The 16,986-nt window shown below is 46.9% G+C and overlaps 1 protein-coding gene across 4 annotated transcripts; it reads left to right on the top strand.

The window, feature by feature from the left end:
* Window positions 1-601: 601 nt before the first annotated feature.
* On the top strand, window positions 602-6,431 carry LOC101780589 (nitrate regulatory gene2 protein). Of its 4 annotated transcripts, none has more exons than XM_012846673.3 (6): window positions 602-763; window positions 2,530-2,611; window positions 2,756-4,108; window positions 4,196-4,413; window positions 4,495-4,718; window positions 5,626-6,431. In XM_012846673.3, the coding sequence occupies exons 3-6, from the start codon at window positions 2,767-2,769 to the stop codon at window positions 6,245-6,247; spliced, it is 2,406 nt and encodes an 801-aa protein (XP_012702127.1). In that variant the 5' UTR covers window positions 602-763; window positions 2,530-2,611; window positions 2,756-2,766; the 3' UTR covers window positions 6,248-6,431. The 4 variants fall into 4 exon arrangements, with proteins under 4 accessions (XP_012702127.1, XP_004973959.1, XP_022683397.1 ...); XM_004973902.4 differs by having other exon boundaries at window positions 603-763; window positions 2,710-4,108; XM_022827662.1 differs by lacking the exon at window positions 602-763 and adding an exon at window positions 851-1,043.
* Window positions 6,432-16,986: the final 10,555 nt, after the last annotated feature.

Genomic DNA, 16,986 nt, shown 5'->3' with positions numbered 1-16,986 from the left:
GGCATGGACCAAAAAGGAACTACAAATTCTAAAAAAAAAATGGTTTGGTGAACAAGGTGCCAAATTTTGCAGAAACTTTTGTGACTTCCTCCGAAGGTTCCAAGCTCGGTTGTTACGGCCACACCTCATCCTCTTTTACTCCTCATCATATCTAACGTAAGAAACATTGTCCACTATTCGCGTACCAACAAAAATGAAAGAGATTTAATTCCAACAAACACTAGGCTGCTCCTTTGAAAAATAAAAAAAAAACCCAGCATATAATTTGTGGAAAATAGATAAATTGTGATGCAAAATTAAAGAATTTCCAAATTCCACCCCCAGGCAGAGCCGCAGAGGTTGCCTGAAATGCACGAGCAGGCACTGCAGAGACGCATTTCCGTGAAATGGCCAGGAATTAAATGAGTGGGGTATTATTGGAAAATAACAAAGAAATGCAGGGCCACGCCTCATTTCAGTTTCGCATAGCATCTGACTGACTTGACTGCCCCTACTCTCCTTTTCTCTCTCCTCTCTCTACCTCTCCTCTCTCTCTCTCATCCCCGGTGATTTCTCCTCCTTTGAAGCCTTTTGACCGTTGCATAGTATAGCCTCTCTCTCTCTCTCTCTCTCTCTCTCTGCACTGCACACTCCACCCTCCCCCTTCTCTCTCTACACAGACTGCTGCACAAAGCCGCCTTCGTCTTCCACTGCTTGTTCATGTTCGCACACACGCAGCCTCCGGAAAAAGAGAAGGCCGGCCGTCTCCATCTTTCTCTCTCAGGTATGCCTCTGATTCTTATTCTAATATACGAATGCATACACACAGCACAGCTCGCGCGCATCGCCGCTTTTGTTCTCGACTCCGCTTTCGTTTTGTTTAATGTTGGCAATCGATGCGATGCGGCCGGGCGAGAAATCTGTGGGGGCCAAAGCGGGTAGAGAGAGAAAGAAAGAAATGGAGGGTTCTTGTTTGTAGAGCTAGCTGCTCTTGATCTTTAGAATTCCGCGCGTCCTTTTGAGCGCCTCAAGAACATGTACGCCGTCGCGGCCCTGGTTTCTCGGTACGCCCCCCGGGACCTCCGCCGTCTCTGTTTATGTTCCGTTGCTCGCCTTTGCTTCCTTCGCACTTCAGAATGATATTGCTCCTGTTCACCCGGTCTTCATTTTCCCCCTTTTTATTGGTGCCGTTCGATCTTTGCTGTGGCAAGAGGGGAATTGTCCCTGTTCTTGCTGCAGCGGCGTTCCTGTTCTTCGATTTTTCTTTTCCTCTGATTTTCCTCCATCTCCTTTACCTTTGGAGTTCGTTAGGATTTTGCTGTAGTTTCTCACAAGATGAGGGAATTAGTCTGAAGCAGCACATCCCTATGCAGTGTTTGGTCCAGGATTTCAGTTCTGCTTGTTTCAGGATGGATCATGTGATGTTGCAGAGTGAGAACATGTATGCCCTGCCATTTTTGGTTGGGTTCATGGTTTCGCAGCTTGTTTCACATCTTGGCATACAATGGTGCACTTCCTTGATTTGTTCAAAGATCAAAGTTTTCTGTGATAACAGGAGTTCTGTAGAGATTCCCGTTCCACTCCATTTTTCTTCTCACGCTAGCAGGAGAAACTGAACATTGGGTTCCACTCATATGCAGTAGCTGCTTCCTTTCACTGAAGCAGTTTTGTTTCTCTGAATTTCTGTGCTGCCAAGAGCCTTAGACCTGTTTCTCTCCCTCTCTCTCTCCCTCAATGTGCAAAGAGACAAAGTCATTATTAGCTATAACCATCACCAGAACTTCCGGCTTTACCTGCAGTTTTGTATGTTTCTGCGTTTTTACTTTGCCAACTACTTAGATGCCTGAAACGATTGCTTCATCCAGGTTCATCAGTTTTTACAGTGTTTGGACCTATAATCGTGCTCTTGTTTTACTGTTCAAATCTTCAGCGGCTGATCCCTCATTTTCACCTCCATGATATCTTTTTTTATTGCCTGTTGTGTCTGTCTGTAGTTTAAAGACATTAATGATGACTTTGTTTGTACTAATCTGCCTGAAAAAATGTGGCATGGTATTGCATTGTACCAGCACTGCTAGTTTTCAAGGCGCTGTCCTCACTCTGTATCTTTACAGTATACTGAACTGAATTTAGTTTAGTTGTCGAGTCCGATTACTGTAACCACCATTATGCAAGTGGCAGAAGGTAGGCCCCTTATCTCTTGCTGGGCCAAGGATGATATTCTTCACTTTCATGCTTCCTTGGTCCTCTTTTAGGAGAAAAAAAGAATGTGGTTGCTACCGAACAAATGTGTAGTGCAGTGTAGGGCATTTTGCAGTGGGGTATTTCATTTGCAAAGGATCATCTTTCTGATGTCCTGTAGCTTTCATTGCACTTTTGGGAAAGATAGTTTCAGGGCTTGATAAGCAGTCAAATCTTCTCTGGTTTTCAACTTGCACCGGATAACATATGCTTGAGTTCCCTGTTGATACATGTAGTAAGTTGATTGTATGTAATCATTGTGCATCATCACTGTTGTTTCTGAACTCTCTGAAACTTGCCAAATCGTAGGGTTGATTCAGATCATCTCCCCATTCGTTGGCTTCAGAAGCTGTGTTCTTGCTATCAACAAGCGACCTTTCTACAGTTTTAGGTAATTTCCACAGTGATGGTTGAAGCAATGCCTGGTTTCCTGAAGCTGAAACTTTTCTGTAACTTTCTATTTGTTTGTTTCTTTTCTTATTTTCAAAGCTCTGAAACTATAATGCAAGCATGACTGGTTCTTGAACATTACAAGGCTTTGGAGAGATGGGATGTGCTGCTTCCAGGTTAGAAGATGAGGAGGCTGTCAAGATGTGCCGGGACAGAAGGGACTTCATCAAGCAGGCACTGGAGCAGCGCAATCGTTTTGCATCATCACACATTGCCTACATTGAGTCCCTGAAGCGCGTTTCAATGGCTCTCCAGCGGTTTGTTGCTGTAGATGATCACCATGAGCTCATCTTCGATACATTCATCTCTCCTGTCAAGCAACAGAAGCCAGAGATGCTCGGCCTTCCTTATGGTTCATATGAGAAGAGAACCATTCATGTCTCAAAGTACTTGAGGTCAGGACCTAATCCATCAGTGTCAGTTGAGGAGCACCCACGACCGGTGGAAACAGTCCGTGTCGAATCACATTACCCCATGGACAACTACAGTGGCACGGATAGGTTCTTCCCGTCGCATTCTTCACCGATGAGATCATCTTCATACTACCCACCACCTTATAACAGGCCAAGCTACCCACCTCCATCGACCCAGGAACCAGTGAGGAATTCTTCCTATTACATGCCTTATGACAGGCCAAGCTATGCACCTCCATCACCCCAGGAGCCAATGAGGACGTCCTATTATGCATCTTATGACAGAGGAAGCTACCCACCACCATCACCCCAGGAGCCAGTTAGGAATTCTTATCGCGCATCATATGACAGGCCAAGCTACCCACCACCGTCACCCCAGGAGCAGGAATCATCACCATGGGACTTCTTTTGGAACCCATTCTCATCGTTGGACAGCTTTGCAGATCCTCACCCTCGTAGTAGCTATGATAATGTGGTCACTGATGATGAACTGGCACGGTTACAGCGGGTACGGGAAGAGGAAGGAATCCCAGAACTTGAAGAGGAAGATGATGAGTGTCAAGATCATGTACCAATGCACAGAAAAGAAGAAAAAGAAGAGCATGATGATGAGGACGATGAAGAAGAAGATGATGATGAGGAAGATGATGATGAGGAATGTGAGCATTCAGATGAGTGTATTGCTTCTAATGAGGGTGCTTGCTCTGTGAATTTTGAGGTCAATACCAAGCAAGAAACAAAGGGATTTGAATCCAAAGGTGTTCAGTGTACTGAAGCACCTCAACCTCGCAAGACAGTAGAACTTGAGATAAAGGCACACAAGAAAGAACTGATGAGGAACAAAGTAGCAAATGCAGAAGAAACTCCTGGTTTCACAGTATATCTGAATCGAAGGCCAGCGAGCTTGGTTGAGGCCATGAAGGATATTGACTGTCAGTTTCTGGGAATATGTGATGCTGCTCGGGAAGTCTCAGTGATGTTGGAGGCAAGTAGAGCTCAGTACTCAACCTCAAATGATCTTTCTGGTACCACTTTTACAAACAATACTGAAATTACTTTAAAGATTCAGATTTAATACTCACTGAACTTACCTTGTCAATCGTATATTGCAGCAAAGATGCTGAACCCAGTTGCACTTTTGCGCTCTGCATCATCGCGATCATCGTCTTCCCGTTTCCTTCTGGCTTCTTCTAGCTCAATAGATGATCTCTTTGACAATGAGACAAGCAGCTGTTACTCCGAAGAATCTTGTAGTACAATGTCTGGAAGTCATCAGTCTACCTTGGATAGATTGTATACATGGGAGAAGAAATTATACAAAGAAGTAAAGGTATAATCTTTGTCAGGATTCAGGAGCTTGCACCGATAGACAAACAAAAGTGGAAGACATGATTGTTTTTGTAACTTGCAGGTGGGTGAGCGGTTAAGAATCGAGTATGAAAAGAGGTTGACTCACTTGAGGAACCAGGATGATAGAGGCGAAGAACCTTCCTCTGTCGATAAGACTCGTGCAGCATTGAGAAGCTTGCATACTCGTTTGAAGGTGTCAATACACACAGTTCAGTCAATATCAAGGAGGATTGAAGTTCTAAGGGATGAGGAGCTGCATCCTCAGCTTATGGAATTGATCCACGGGTATGCTTCTGCTCACTATAGAGATTCTGCAAATGAGAACTTTCAATATACCATTACGAGGTGATCAACATTTTGTTTACCACATATTCAGGGTCAACATTTTGGTAAATGAAAACTTGTACAAAATGTTGACTGTTGAAAAGCGTCAGTAATCAAGACTAAATAGAGAGCCCTGATTTAATATATTTACCACAGTAGGGGCCTCCCCTACTGTATTTACCTCCAAAACGACCAAATAAAGAGCAGTCAAAGATCACCAAACTTCAGGTTCTTAAAATTTAATATTGATGCTGTATACGTTTTCAGCTAATGTAAGACAAATAGCTTGTGATCTGAAGGGGGGGGTGTGCTTTTCAGAAACAAATGACAAAAATAAATAACTCTCTGCTTATTGGCCAAACGGGCAAAGTGCTAGAACAATCTGAAGGCTGATTATAAATGAGTCCAGCAGTTTGGGAATGATGTATCTAACAATAATCAATTAATCGCTAGCACTTTACAAAGAACCCTGTCTGAGATTATAAATTGAAGCAAAAAGGGACCATAAGGTTCAAACATCAAAAGTAGGGGAATATCTCATAAACTCATCGCTGACAGCTTATTTTGCAAAATGAATTTCTTCATGTGTAACAGAACATTGCAAGAATTCTAAATTGAAGCTTTTCCGCTCAGCATACTTAAATAATACAAAATGAAACATAACTAGAGGCAACTAAAGGGCTGTATTTGATTCAAACTTCTTTACTCATGTATGAACCCATTCCCATCATGACTCTGTTAGAGCCGAGTAGATCATAGCATTTTATACACTGTTTTTGAACTTTTCGTAAGTTAGCATTAAGGGAAACACCCTATAATTCTACATAACTGCAACAACTACAACTAACCTCGTCCTCGTGTTATGCAGCCTCTCACGGATGTGGCGCACCATGGCTGAACGACACAAGGCGCAGAAACGTACGATCGAGGACGCCAAACTTCTCTTCCTCCAGCACCACCCCTCCGCCGCCACTGCCATCTCCCTTGGCCCCTTGGAGGCTGCAACTCCCCCTCCGGCTGCCTTGGCGCTAGAAACCGAGATCCAGGCTTGGCGAGGAGCCCTGGAGACCTGGCTATCTGCGCAGCGTGCCTACGCGCGCGCACTGGCCGCATGGGCGCGCCGCTGCCTCGGCGTCACGGGCGGGGCGCGTCCTACCCTCTCTGCTGCCGTGCTGCCGCCGGCGTTCCTGGTGTGCATGGAGTGGGGGCGCGCGGTGGACGCGGACACGGAGGCACGGGTGATGGACGGGCTGGACTTCTTTGTGGCCGGCGTTGGGTCGGTGTGCTCGGGCGCGGCCACCGGGATGGAGGGCATGGCCGGGCGAGTGCTGTGCGCTGGAATGGCCGCGGTCACCGGCGCCATGGCCGAGTTCGCCGCCGCATCCGCGGACAGCTACGATGCGGCTGTCACGGCCGTGATCGCCGCCGCTCGTGCGCCGGAGCGCGAGCGCGAGGACGGCGTGGCACAACCGCCAAGGACAGATGGCTAGGCTGAAGATATTGACCGTGAGCCTCTAGGAGTGGAAAACAATTTAGCACTAGGAAATACCGCGTCGAGTGTGGTCTTGTGATTGATGATAATGTCATTACAAGACTAACTGTTCTTGCCAATGATTGCTTATATTATAGGTTCATCACTATCAGCAGTGAGAAAGCCATTGATGTTGTTCTTGATACTTGTGTTTCAGAGGGGAGGCTTCCCTTCTTTACTCATGTTTCAGAGAGGAGGCTACGAGGGCGGCGCTACGCTGGAGCTTTTGTGCGGCGTCAGAGGGGGATGCGGTCATGCGGAGCTGCAGGGCGGAGCGATGCCCAGCTGCCTCCGACCCTACGATGCCGGCTTTGGCAACCACATTGTGGTCTGCTGCGCTGCTCCTGCTGTACTGCTGCCGCTGACCAGCAGAGGACACGGCGAGCTATTGCCGCTGCGGAACTGCAGCTGCTGCTGAAACTGTTATTTCCAGTGTGCTGTGCATGTGCTAGCATCAAACCCCTCTCTGCAAGCATATGCCTCCGCCCTCCGCCATTGGTTCGTCAACAACTAGGGCCAGAAACTGAACGTGTTCAGCTCGATGTCGCGCAGCGTGGTGGTGGGCATCGTGGCCTCCGCCATGGAGCCGAGGAGCTCCGCCTTGAGCACCGGCGAGCGGGGCGCGAGCAGGGCGCCCGCCAATACAGAGAACGCGACGTCAGAACCGTCGGCGTTGTCCAGCAGGCGCCCGAGGAGGCTCGCCACGTCGCAGGGATGGTGCCGCCACCGCCGCCACGCAGGACGATGACCCCCACGGCCGATTCGGGCTCCTCGCCGCGGCCCCTGCCTCCGCCACGGCTGCCTCCGGGCTCCTGGCCGCGGCCCCTGCCGCCGCCACAGCTGCCTTCGGGCTCCTCGCCGCGGCCCCTGCCTCCGCCACGGCCGACTTCGGGCAGCTGTGGCGGCGGCAGGGGCCACGGCGGCGAAGAGTTGGTGGTATTTGACGCCGTGCCCCTCGCATGGGCACCGTGCCCGCGCCCGCGCCCCTCGTCTCGATCAGCAGAAGCATCGGGCATCCATAGCAATGCCCGCCAGAGGAGGTGACGAGATCAAGACATAGAAGCAAGATCAGCATGGCTGGCTACACTGAGACCTACCCAACTACGGGACTGTTAATTTTTCTCTATGGTTATATTCTAGGAGTATATGTCACTTTTGGTCTTAAGATGTATGTTTGGTCTTAAACTACAAATATCTTATGTCTAGAAGTACTAAGCAATTTTGTAAGTATTATGTCGTTACTAGCAGTTTTATGACAGTTTGCATCAATTTAATATCAGCGGCTGTGATGTAACTTGCGAATTGTATCCGCCTCGATCTGGTCTGGTAGTTGCTCATCACTGAATAGCAAATGGGCTTGCATATCATATTCTTGGCTAGTTTACTTAGCTCAATCCACAAAGAACTTCTCGAGCTAACTCACATGTACAAAGAAGGGTGTGCTTGGAACCTTTGCTCCGCTCACCTCGCCTCGCTAGGCTAAGCAAGGCTAGCTCCAAGGGGACGTTTGCTTCCTTTGCTGTTGCTCATTGCCTCACGCAGCTCGATCCGGCGGTGGCGGAGGTCGATTCGGCAGCTGCGGAGCTCGAATCGGTAGAGGTCGATTCAGCGGCTGCAAAGCTCGATTCAGCACCTGCGGAGGTCGAATCGGCGGTGGCGGAGCTCCTCCTGGCGGCCTGCGTGAGCACAGGAGCAGCTTGCTCGACGCAGGAGAGCAGCTTGGCGACCAGTTGGGCAAAGAGGCGAGGCGAGCAGTACCAAGCGGCTTGCCTTGCTCGGCGAGGTGAGCGGCCGGCAAAGGTTCCAAGCACGCCTGAAGTATGAAACGGCTAGTGCAAGGAGCATAATCATAGCATAGCACGTTGAGCTGACACTGTGGGTGCCCTGCTACTGCTAGGGCAGTAGGTGGAGTCGGGAGCAACCGCAGGCGCTATTTTGGAAACAGGAGGGGTGTACCCCTATTGGTTATGTATTAAATAAAACTTGAGAAGTATAAAGGAGCAAAAGTACAGGAAAGAAGGAGAAAAGGAAAAGCCACAGGAAAGCAAAAGAAACTACAGGGGTCAAAGAGAATAATAGGTGGTCAACAAGGAGTCTAGGTTACAGAGTGTGCAACCAAACCTCCATCAGAGGCACAAAGAGATTGCTTGCCTCTATGCAGAAGCATTGAGAACTCAGAGATAAATTTTCTTTTGCACTGTTGGACTGTTGGGTCAATTCCACTTAACATCTTGTCATTTCTTGTTATCCAAATGTTCCAAGTCATGATGATTATTATCTCCATGAAGAACGGTACAGCTAGCCTGTTCTTGATTTGCCTGATGATCTGAAGAGTTGGCCTCGTGGGAATGAAGTATATTCCAATTGAGTTCCAACAGGATTTAGCAAAGTTGCACCTGAAGAAAAGATGTGCCATTCTTTGAATCTTCTGCAGGATGCATAATTCACATGTGTACGAGTCCAGTTCCATTTGTTTTCTTCTCAGTAAATCCTTTGTACTCAGTCGATCTTTAAGTAGTAGCCAGAAGAAAACTTTATGCTTCATTTGACATCTAGAGTTCCATAGCCATGAGTATACTGGATGGACACTTCTTTGCCCGATCATGACCTTGTAAGCTTTGGATGTGGTGAACGTCGTGTTACCCTAGATGTACGTCCATTTATCAAGCCCCTCCTTAGAGTGCATTCCTTCGATGGACTGTTGTAAAGTGTTGAGCTGAGCATGAGCCTGTGAAGAGAGGGATAGATTGAAATTGAGTATGAGGTCCGGCTGATGGACTACCTCTGTGAAGGAACTGTTCTGATTTTTGTCAAAGGAGAAGAGTTCTGGGTAAGCTTGTGAGGGCACTGCACCATTCCATATGTCTTTCCAGAATAGCACTGTGGTGCCATCTGCCACTACCGGTGATGCAAGACCTTTATAAGTGTCAAGGAGTTTGATGACATCCCTCCACCAGAAAGACCCTTTCCTTTGCTGACCCGGCAATCGACCATTGGGGTAATAGTTGTCCCAGACCAACTTGACCCAGGGGATGTCTGCTTTGGAAAAGAATTTGTGCATGAACTTGAGCAGCATGGGATCATTGTGAGTGGATAGATTTGTTACTCCCAAGCCTTCTTGCTTTTTGGGCATTCTTACCATGTGCTAGGCTGCTTTGTGGGGCTTCTTAGAATTGAGATCCCCTCCTCTCCACAGGCAGTGCTTCATGTATTTGTCCAGCTGATTGATTACCCCTTTATGTAGCTTAAGCGTCGCCGCATAGAAAACTGCCGATGAGGATAACACCGAGTTGATCATTTCTAGCTTGCCCCCTTGGCTCAAGAACATTGAGGTGCTGCTAAGTCTCTTTTCTATCTTTTGAATAAGAGGCAGGAAGCCTTCGATGTTTGGCTTGGTGGTTCCTAAAGGCAACCCTAGATAGGTGAAAGGAATAGATCCTTTTTGACAGTCAAAGGTTGCAGTCAGGTGATCAAGGGTTGAGTCAGAGATGTTAAGAGGCACCATGACTAATTTGTTGTAGTTTACTTTGAGTCCTGTGGAAGCTGCAAAGGTGTTGAGCAGATCCTTGAGATGTAAGAGCTGATTTAGGCATGTCTCAGTATAAGTTTGAATTCCTTTGCACCCAGTTGCGTACCCACCGGCTGTTCGGCACCAGCCACACAGGTGCCATTCTCCGAACCGTTTCAACTGTTTCGCAGGCATGCTCGTGCACCCACGCGCACGCGTCGGACGTAGAGTCTCCTCGGGTGAGGTGCTGCGTTGCGGCCGGGCAAACAATTCGGGGATCCGGGATCCCGATGGCCAATGGCCACGCCTCGTCGTGTGGTGCCGTATTGTCGGGAGCCTGGGATTGACACAGTGGGCATGGCCCCCTCTGACACGCATAGAATTTTCTAACCCCCTCCTACTCCCTCCGTCCAAAAAATGTTAGCATTATTTTGTATAGATTTAGTCAAAATTAAAATTGTTTGGCTCCTTGGGAAACGAGAGTTGCATTGTTTTTGGGACAGAGTAATTTTCTTTCCAACATGGTGCTTATTTCAAGAACTTGGGACTCGAAGAAGGCTTGGGACGGGGAATATGCGTGATAGTCTATATTTTCTAGATGATAATATGTCACCTGTGGTTGCTGCTATTTTATCCCGGTCACCACTAGAAGAATTTCTTCTTCATCATCGCAGGTTAGGACATATGTCCTTTAGTACTCTGGGTCAGCTCTATCCCATACTTTATAATAAAATTAGCAAGGAGAGTCTAGTGTGTGATGCATGCCATTATGGGAAACAGACTAGGAGTTATTATGTACCTTCTGGTAATAGAAGTATTGTGCCTCTTCACACCATTCACTCAGATGTATGGGGTCCTAGTGGAGTATCATCGGTTAATAGTTATCGGTATTTTGTTACTTTCATCGACTGTTGTACTAGGACCACTTGGGTTTATGTATTGAGGAGCAAATGTGATGTGTTTGAATGCTTTAAAGATTTTCATAATCTAATCATGACTCAGTACAATGCATGTGTGAAAATATTTCGTACTGACAATGGTACACAATGGTACAAAATATGCCAACAATGAATTTGATGAGTATTTGTCAAACTATGGGATTATTCACCAAACCACCTGTCCTGGCACTTCAGAACAAAATGGTCTGGCTGAGAGGAAGAATAGACATCTTTTGGAAATTACAAGATGTATGATGATGGCTATGAATGTTCCTAAATATTTATGGAGTGAAGCTGTTATGACAGCTGCTTATTTGATGAATAGAATGCCATCTCGGGTGCTGAACAACAAGACACCAATTGAGTGTTTAACTGGTAAGACTACATATGTTGTGCCACCAAAGGTATTTGGATGTGTATGTTTTGTGAAGGATTATAGACCATCGGTTGGGAACTTAGACCCTAGAGCAGTGAAATGTATATTTGTTGGATACTCTGGGAAACAGAAGGGCTACAAATGTTGGTGCCCATCCGAAAAACGAATATTTGTGAGGATGGATGTAATATTCAGGGAACATGAACCCTTTTATGATGAACCTGTAGATCTAACTGATGTCTTTCCTGACCCATTTTCTAGTGATGATTTAGATCAAGACAACCAGACAGGGGGAGAGAAAGGAGAAGAAAGCAATCCTATTGCTACAAGAAGAATGGTGGTTGGAGCAATACCACTGGAAGACAGTCATGATGATACAGATGTGGATCCTATAGAAGAAGAACAAGGACAACTACAAGGGGAGCAGCAAGATACACCAAACGAGGCGTTACGGTGGCCCAGACCAAATGAAGAACAAAACCTTCAAGTATATACACGAAGACACCGGTCTGAGAGGGAACATGTGCAGGGGGAGGAAATAATTCCATTAGAAAGGAATTCTGAAGCTCAAGTTCAATCAGATACTCACGGTTCAAATCCAAGTCCTTCTGCAAGTGATGGTACACTTTCTCCTTCACATGATGACTTAGATATTCCTATAGCCCATAGAAAGCAGTCTTGAACTACTGCTGGAAAGTTTCCTTCCAAATTATCCTCATATGATCTCTCTAATCATGTGTCATATATATCTATTGGCCCTTAGTACAAGTCATTTGTAGGAGCCTTGCAATCTGCTGCATCTATACCACATGATTGGCAGGAGGCAAAACATGATCCACGGTGGAGGCAGGCAATGCTGGAGGAAATGGCTGCTCTTGATAAAAACAACACTTGGGTATTTACAACTCTCCCTACAAATAAGAAAGTTGTTGGCTGTGAGTGAGTATTCACTGTGAAGCAGGCACCTGATGGTAAGGTGGAGAGATCACTACTAGAAAAATGACCTATCATCCACGACCTCAGTACCGGTCACATTTGGACCCGGTACTAATGTTAGCGTTAGTACCGGGTCCAAATTTGAGATCCCCCGGAGGCCCTTTAGTACCGGGTGGGAGCTCCACCTGATACTAAAGGTAACCCTTTAGTACCGGGTGGTACTACCGCCGGCCCCTCCCCCCCTCTCTCAGTAATAATTCTTATCCTGCTCCCCTCTCCTCCCCCGCCCATTCTCTATCTCTCTCTTCCGTCCGCTCCCCTCCCCTCTCCTTCCCACACTTAATCTCCTCTCCTCCCCTCTGCCTCCCGTCCCCTCCCCCCTCTGCGCGACCTCAGTGGGGTGATGTGGAGGATGCCATCGGGGCGGCGGGGAGCGGATGGTGGGGCGGACGCTGGCAGGCAGGTGCTAGCGCGGAGGCCGGTGGCGGGGGCGGAGGATGGGCGGACAACGCTAAGGAGGAGGAAGAGGCCCCGACGAAGCGGATGAGGGGCTGACCAGGCGGAGGACGGGGAGGAGGAGGCGGAGGGGGCGGGCCGCGGGCTAAGGGAGGTCGGGGCCTGCCGGGGGAGGGGGGGTGGCGGGAGAGCGGCGGCGAGCAAGGGTGCGGGCTGGGACCGGCGGAGGATTTTGCTTTTTTATTTTTTAATACCCTTTAGTACCAATTATTTCAACCGGTACTAAGGGACCCCTCTAGTATCGGATTGCTAGTACCGGTTGCACAACCTGTACTAGAGGAGGGTTACGGACCGGTACTAGAGGCCTTTTCCCCAGTAGTGGATATAAGGCTAGATTAGTTGCAAAAGGGTATAGCCAAACATATGGAGTGGATTATGATGAAACCTTTGCGCCGGTAGCAAAGATGAATACCATCAGAACAATAATCTCTAGCAGTAAATCGTAATTGGAAACTATTTCAAATGGATGTTAAAAACGCATTTCTTCATGGAGACTTAGAGGAACAGGTCTATATGGAAATTCCACCAGGGTTCAATAGTAGAGAAACTGAGGGTAAAGTATGTAAATTGAAAAGGTCCTTGTATAGACTTAAGCAATCACCTAGAGCTTGGTTTGGGAGGTTTAGAAACGAAATTTGCTCTATTGGGTATCAACAGAGAAATGCAGATCATACATTGTTCTTTAAGTGTCACGACAACTAGATCACCATTCTTTTGGTGTATGTTGATGATATTGTGATTACAGGTGATGATGAAAAGGAAATACTATGCTTGAAGAGGGCTTTGGCAAGATCATTTGAAGTAAAAGATCTGGGGTCATCTTCATTATTTTCTTGGAATTGAAGTGGCATACGGGGCACAAGGTATTTATCTTTCAAGAGGAAATATATAATTGATTTGCTTACTGAAACTAGCATGCTGAATTGTAAACCAGCAACAACACCAATTGAGCAGAATCATCGTATTCTGGCTAACTCAGGTGATCCAGTGGACAAGCATCAGTATTAGTCGGTCGCTTAATTTGTTTATCACGTACAAGGCCAGATATTGCATATGTTGTAAGTATTGTAAGCAGATATATGCATGATCCCAGATCTAGTCATTTAGATACGGTACACAGAGTCTTGAGATATCTTAAGAGTTGCCCAGGGAAAGGTATCTTGTTTTCCAATCATGGGCATCTGAAAGTAGAGGGATATACTAATGCTGATTGGGATGGTTGCTTAGATGATAGAAAATCAACATCAGGGTATTGTGCATTTGTTGGTGGTAACCTTGTTAGCTAGAGGAGCAAGAAACATAGTGTGGTTGCAAGATCCACTGCAGAAGCTGAGTTTAGAGCTACGACATCGGGTTTATGTGAGCTAATCTGGCTTCGTATACTATTGAGTGAACTCTGTCTACACTATGGTGCACCTCTTCAACTTTATTGTGACAATCAGGCTACAATCAGTATAGTGAATAACCTGGTCCATCATGATAGAACTAAGCATGCTGAGATAGATAGGCACTTTATCAAGGAGAAAGTAGATAAGGGGATGCTTCAGATCAACTTTGTTAAATCCGGAGATCAGTTAGCTGATGTTTTAACTAAAGGTGTTAGTGTTGTGTCTTCTATGAAAATATGTGACAAGATGGGGCTGTTAGATATATTTGCCCCATCTTGAGGGGGAGTGTTGGTGGTCTTTGTTGTAAATAGAAGGGTGTAGAAGGACTAATTTGTAATATGTTCTCTGTATATTTCTGTGAAGGAATGGGGATAAGGTTTGAGCTTCTGGAAAAATCATTCTCTACCTCCGATGAATCGAGATCCAGGTTGATTACTCCAACACTAATAATATTTTCTTCCTTTCGTCAAGCATTGTGCTACTAGCTGGTAAGCTCACTGTTTTCCCTCTGTGCCTTTAGGAACAAGGGACAGACGACATAGTTTCAGGGGGGAGATGAAGAGGTGGCCGGTGAAGGGAAAGTGGTGAGGTGTTAAATCTTACCTCTGGTGCAATGGATAGATATGCGCAAATTTGTTGACTGGGGTCTAGAATCTTTCTAAACTGCTACAAACATAAATATTTACTACTAGTGGTGATTACCCATTTTCTGACAATATAGTGTTCTTATTAAGCCACTAGTAGCGGTAACATGGGCTATAAATATTTACTGAAGCTGTAATTAATACTAGTGCGGTTAAGTCAGGCAGATGAGCCTCTAGTGCCAGTGCAACGTTAATCATGACTATGGATAATCTACAACATATGCTCATGATTATTACATGTTCAATCATGACTATGGAGTACAGCGTTAATCATGAACATGTAATAATCTGCGACGTATGCATGAAGCACAAGATTATTACATGTTCAGTTGCGTGTTGATCAATACCCGATAAATATTATTACATCACACTGCACGCTTGCATCACAAAAGGGGTAGGCGAAGTTAACAGCAGCAGCAGTGCAGCACAGCAGGTGACTTCCAGGAGTGCAGCAGGCACTACTTCCCTTTGTTAGGCCAAGCCTACATTCTACAACTAAGAAAACAAAAGGTAAGAGAACACATCTTTGAAGGCAGAACAAGCTCAAATTAAATTTAATAAAGGAAACACAAGCAGCAGAAAGATTCATACAGAAAAGGAATCACGGGTTAACACAATAGACTCATTCATTCAAAGTTCATCAGAAGAAAAATTTAGTTAGTAGAACTTGCCTTGTCGGCTCTTTATGTGCCCACCAAGCTTTAACTCTGGCTAGCCAATCTGCCAGTTGGAGCTTGTCGCATGCACCAGATGAACAAGTTGGCTTCACCCCTCCAACAGAATCCTGCATTCCAGTTTTTGACCAGCCAGTTTTAGCAGCCTCACACGGGAGCCTGGGAATGTGCTGAGATACCTTGCACCCTGCGTTTGGCAGTTAGGCTGGATCAGGAGTTAGAATGCGAAGAACTTGTGACAGATATTTCTTCTGAATGCAATATAGAGTCACCAGCACTGATGTAATCTCGTCAGACTAACAACCAAGATCGTTCTAAATAAGAGTGAAAAAAAGAAGAAAAAGGAGCAACGAGCACTGCAATTCTTCATACAAAGCAAAGATTTTTTTTTTTGAAACGGATACAAAGCAAAGATTAGTCCAGTTTGGGATGCAAGCTCAAACTGAGTTAAAAAACAGGTCGAAACTTGCCTCTCTGACAACATTACCCCTAAGGTCACACAACCCTCTGTGCCATCAATGCTATCATCCTAAAGGCTAAAGCAGACATTAAGTCACAGAAATCTTATATATAAATCATATATATTTTAGTTCATGAGCTAAATTTTAGCTCCTAAAGTTTAACCCCTAAAATTTAGTTCTCCTGGGCTGTTTGATCCATGGACTAAAATGGACTAAAGTCCATAAATGTTGTTCAACAAAGACACTATTACCCTCCTTCCCTACCCCTCCTTTCCACCAGCAGCAGCACCACCACCACAACAACCAGACCTCCACGTCGCCGTCGCCGCTCGCGCCCGGCGTCCGGTCCCTCTTGGAGCGCAGCGACTTCTTCTCCGCGGACTGCAACCCGCACGCCGACTTCCCCAACTCCGCCGCCGCCGCCGCTTCCTCGTCTAGCAGGCTCGGAGGTGGTGGGGCCGGCCGGAGGCGGGGGGGGGGGGGGGGGGGGGGGGAAGAAGAAGGGGGGGGCCCGAGGGGGGGGGGCCCGCTCGAAAAAAGGGGGGGCCCGAGGGGGCGGGCCCCCCCGGAAAAAGGGGGGGGGCCGGAGGGTTTTCCCATAAAAAAGGGCGGGCCGTGGGAAGCGAGAGAGAGGAAGTGCGGGAGGAGCAAGGGACCACGCGGAGGAGAGAGGAAAGGGGGGCAGGGGTGAAATTTGTGGTCCTGGGATCACTTTTAGCCCAGTTTAGAGCCTCTTTGGGGGCTAAATTTTAGCTCCTAAAGTTTAGCTATTTGTCACTTTTAGCCCTTCTGTTTAGATCCTAAGAGCTAAATTTTGAGCTAAAAGTGCAAGACTAAAATTTAGTCCTTGGATTCAAACAGGCCCTAAGCATATAATTCATGATGTAAAATTGGGGATCACCAGAGTTTGTACGTAACGAAGCATAGGGGAATTGGGGATCACCGGAACGGTGGCGCTAGAAGCAGGAGGCGCGTGAGCGCTGAGGCTGCCTGCCGATCTCAACATCCCGGAGGCCAACTTCTGGATGACGAAGCGGCCGGCCATCTCGGCTCTCGATCTCAGCGTACTACCTGCGAAACAAGAAGGAATCGATCCGAACTCGGCGTGGGGAAAGGAGATAGGGGAGTCCGGGACGGTGGCGCGGCGGTGTTCTTGCCAGGAAAAGAAAAACCTCTTCCGCTGGGCATACGACGTGGGCTGATCCCAAGTAAAAGCCCAGATACTGAGTTGGCTTTGGGGCTGATCTGGCCCATAAA

The sequence above is a fragment of the Setaria italica genome, chromosome VI (genome assembly GCF_000263155.2).
Source record: "Setaria italica strain Yugu1 chromosome VI, Setaria_italica_v2.0, whole genome shotgun sequence".
In the NCBI taxonomy this organism is placed as follows: domain Eukaryota; kingdom Viridiplantae; phylum Streptophyta; class Magnoliopsida; order Poales; family Poaceae; genus Setaria; species Setaria italica.
This window is presented reverse-complemented; position numbering and strand designations above follow the sequence as displayed.